Source organism: Priapulus caudatus, unplaced genomic scaffold (genome assembly GCF_000485595.1).
Source record: "Priapulus caudatus unplaced genomic scaffold, Priapulus_caudatus-5.0.1 Scaffold44, whole genome shotgun sequence".
Taxonomy (NCBI): domain Eukaryota; kingdom Metazoa; phylum Priapulida; class Priapulimorpha; order Priapulimorphida; family Priapulidae; genus Priapulus; species Priapulus caudatus.
This window is the reverse complement of record NW_014577105.1, coordinates 435,956-440,208: the sequence shown is the minus strand read 5'-3', so window position 1 is coordinate 440,208 and position 4,253 is coordinate 435,956. Positions and strand designations below refer to the sequence as shown.

At 41.9% G+C, this 4,253-nt stretch overlaps 1 protein-coding gene across 2 annotated transcripts in view; it reads left to right on the top strand.

Moving 5' to 3' along the window:
• Positions 1-2,904, top strand: part of LOC106820715 (lipopolysaccharide-induced tumor necrosis factor-alpha factor homolog) — a 15,812-nt gene extending 12,908 nt beyond the window's left edge. For both annotated transcript variants that reach the window (XM_014825224.1, XM_014825225.1), the window contains exon 3: positions 1,794-2,904. In XM_014825224.1, the coding sequence (XP_014680710.1) occupies positions 1,794-1,890 (97 nt within the window). In that variant the 3' untranslated portion in view covers positions 1,891-2,904. The remainder of the gene's footprint in view (positions 1-1,793) is intronic.
• The last annotated feature ends 1,349 nt before the right edge of the window (positions 2,905-4,253 follow it).

The window sequence follows — 4,253 nt, the reverse complement described above, 5'->3', positions numbered from 1 at the left end:
ACTGCAACTTGCCAGCTTTATAGGCTTATGTACAATCTATCATAACGCCATTGAAAATAAACCTCATTATATCTGCGATACTTATATGCCGAGTAGTAATTAGCGGGGTTATAGCTTAGTAGCGTGTCGAGTATTCTGTCCCTCATCACTTGCTATGTGCGCCGCCGTCCAATTTTCAGCATATCTGCATGTATAGACCCTTCTTAAAATTATTCATGGACCTCGGGTGTCTGTGGGACTGCCGGCACAAATGTAAATGATCAACGACAATTAATGTAAAATAACCACAAATGTCATAACAGTGTCAACCACACAATATAAACACTTTAATTGTTTAACTCCAAATGTTAAAAACTTTTTTCATTGTTAATGAATAAGTTTATTCAGGAGGTTAATAAAGACAAACTTTTCCTTGTAATAAAGACCAATTTGTCTTTATTTAACGCATTGTTATTACAATGTATGTATGTATGCTATGTTGTGATGGTTGTCAGCTGTGTGTGTCGGGCATGTGTGTCGTGTGGGCTTGTGCTTGTGCGTGGGGTGGAGCACTGTCTGTGCCATGTGACTCTGCGCTGTCATGATGTTAATTGAAGAATGATGCCAATATCAGTGACTTGTATAACGTATAGATATATAAATCATACATCATATCATTATATTGCTTAACTGTATACTTATGTATACATATATTTATATATCCTTATTTTTATGTTAATATAGATCTCCAAGTAACACTCGTCACTCGTGATAATACGATATGCACTGAACCAAAAGAGGACCAACTCGGCTGCGATTCTAGAATCGCAGTCGAAATTGCTTCGAAATCGCATACACACGGTGAAGCGTGCGGCCGATCGCATGCGGTTGCAGGTTGCAGCGACGAGCAACCAAAAGTCGCAAGTCTGCGCTAGGCTTGCAGCTTTGCGACGCGACGCGATTGCATTGCGACTGATTTTCTGCAACTGGTTGCAAGTCGCAGCGACGATCGCGTTGCAGAGAAAGTTCGACATAAGCACCCCTGCGACTGTCAGCGACGGGTCTGCGACTGGAAAATTGTCAGTCGCAGCGCAGTAGCAGCGAGTCGCACATGTTCTACTCAATGCGTTTATATAAAATTGTACATAACCATAAAGCTGGCGGCGATAAGTGAGATTGGCGGTATTACGAGGGGCGGTATAACGAGGTTTTTCCGTAGTCTACAATTTTGCCACACATCCACACACCTAGCCCCCACACACACCTCCCCCTACATCCCCTAAAAAAAAATATTTAAAAATCTTTTAAAAAAAATTAAAAAAAATTAATAATTAATAAATTAATAAATTAATTAAACATTAGGTATAGATCGGTACCCCATCCCCTGTGGGTTTTCGGACTAGTGGGTTTTCGGACTAGTGCGCTTTCGGACTAGTGGGCTTTCGGGCTATTGGGCCGTCGGACTAGTTTCACTACGTACTGTTGGCATCCAGTGTAGACGTTTGTGTAAGTAATACAAACGTTTGCGTACGCAATACAAATATTTGCGTAAGTTACGTAGGCCTAAATGTCTGCGCGCACATCACTACAAACAGAAATTCTTGTTTAACGCATAATCACATGCGTACCGTTTATATTTACAGCATACCCACGTAATCATATCATTATGCGTTCGAATCTACGCAGAAAGGTGCATAGCATTGCAGTCAGCTACTGGGTTTGAGTCCAAGTTTCGGCACGTGCGCGAGTACAGCAGACCTTTCCCGTTGTATTTTGGCCCAGATAGTAAAGTATATATGGCTTGTATTTTTCAGTTGCTGTTGCATTCCGTTCTGCATAGACGATCTGAAAGATGCTGTGCATAGTTGTCCCAGTTGCAAGGAGCGGATTGGAACGCACAAGAAGATTTAGAACGAATCTGTTAGTACTCTGAGAAAAGTTGCAAGCAAGGTTGTCCTTTGATGCTTTAATGAAAGCCATTGTTGTCTGTGTCTCACACCCGTTCGCACAGTGATCATGCCATAGTTCGATACATAATTGATGCTCCGGCATGTCGCTACACGTATACTATATGTGTTTAAATTGTATTTCGAATAGCGACATACTTGATTAACGCATATTGAAATGCATCGTGGGGTTTTCACAGAACATGCTTGTCTCTCTCTCTCTTTTTCTCTTTCTCTCTCGCCCCTCTTTCTTTCTAACGTTTTGTCTATAAAATGTGAAGTGCGAATACAGTTTTCAAACCCGAACTAATGCTAATCAACCCACATTACTTGCTAGCATACAGTGCTAAACAAGTGGTGCCCCCGGACGCCCCGTCCTTGTGCAAATCGAAGGTTTGAGTTAATATATGCAGCGGCACGCTCCCCCTACTGGCAATTTAAACAAAACAGGGAATAGCATATGGGAATTACCTGGGAATTCGACCAATCTGAATTCGTGGGCAACAGTGACTGACTTGACACAGCGTTTGCTGGTAAGCATGTCATGGTAGCATCGTTGAAAAATTTTGGGATTTCAAAGCGCACGAAAAACGATAATAAAACTTAAATAACCCTAATTACCTCAATGACTACGCCCCCCGCATGCCACTCACGATGTTTACTCGGTGACGTCGCCCTCCCAAATCCCATTGGTTGATACAAATCACGTGCCTCAAACTCCTCAATGACTCAGTGTTGTCATATTGAAGGCACATCCATAATACACAAACCCGATAATCCTCAATAGCCGAACGCTTAGAGCTCAGCCGTCATGGCTGAAATGTCATTGGATCGAATCCCTGCGCCTACAGTTTTTAGACGAGCGGCTGCGGCCTGCATGCCTACAGTCTACACAAACTGCATGCGCATGATTTGAAAGTAGTAAATCGGCGCAATACGCGCACTATTTCGTATCACTATTTTATCCTATATTTTTCATAAGATAATGGTTGGATTTTTAAAATCTTTGCAACTTTTATTAGTCGAAATCTTATTACATAGGATACAAGTAACGTGGCCGCTGTAAAACAGAAGTATGATATTATTTACAACAATTTCTTTCTGACATGTCCGTGACGAATGCCCCTGCCCTATGGGGGCCCAATATCACGTCAGTGAGCGCAGCCTATACTGCTCCACCATCCACACCTTCACTCGGCGAGCCTCGCTACACTGGAGACGCCAGTGCTATTGTATTGTTAGTCTGTGACAAGGCCGTCGTACACACACACATCACATGGTCATGGGTAATATTGAATAAGCTGTATATTTCGCGGTCGTTGAATTTCTCTTCCGTTTCGCGTCATTGACGGAGCAGTTCTTCAGTGATTCTCGTGCTTTGACGTGCGTCAAACTCCTCAATGACGTCACAGTGTTGTCATATTCAAGGCACATCCATAATCCACAAACCCAATAATCCATAATAGCCAAACGCGTAGAGTACGAACGTCACGGCTGAAAGGTCCTTGGATCGAATCCCATCTGTTTTTTAATAATTTTCCTGTTTTCTGTATTTTTCTATCTTTATCCATTTAACTATTTTTCCCCAATTAACGCAAATATTTACATGATTTATTTACAACAATTTAATAACAACAAATAATTTTTAGAACAATTAAATTATTTAAAAAAAGGGTTAGGGTTAGGGTTAGGGTCACGTATTTTCACAGGCACGTGATTTGTATCAACCAATGGGATTTGGGAGGTATGCAGGCCCTAGCTGCGTGTGTATAACTAAGCCGCATATTTCGCCGTCGTTGAATTTCTCTTCCGTTTCGCGTGATTGACGGAGCAGTTCTTCAGTGATTCTCATGCAATTAGACCTGCGCGATGGCGTGCATATGTTTGGTAGTGAATTAGACCCGCTAAAATTCGAGACTGTTTGCTGGCAGCAATCGATCCGTGCACCGGCCTTTCGATTTGGCGCACGGATCAATAGCTGCCAGCACGTGATACTTTCGTAGGACGTTCCCGCGATCGCGTGCGCCTTGCCGCGGAACTGCGCGCAAGATCCGCATTCAGCGGGCAGGATCAACACCTCTCAGGCAACGCTTCTATGGTATCCGGTCTCTTACTGGGTTGGTGTGTACTGGAAATGTGTCATAAAAAATGTAAATAGTGCGCACCCGATATTACTGCATAGGCCTATATATATATATATATATATATATATATATATATATATATATATCACAGTACGTACTATACACTAACTACGTAGTACGTAGTTAGTTACGTCGTGTTAGTTATATATATATATATATATATACATATACGTGTATATATATA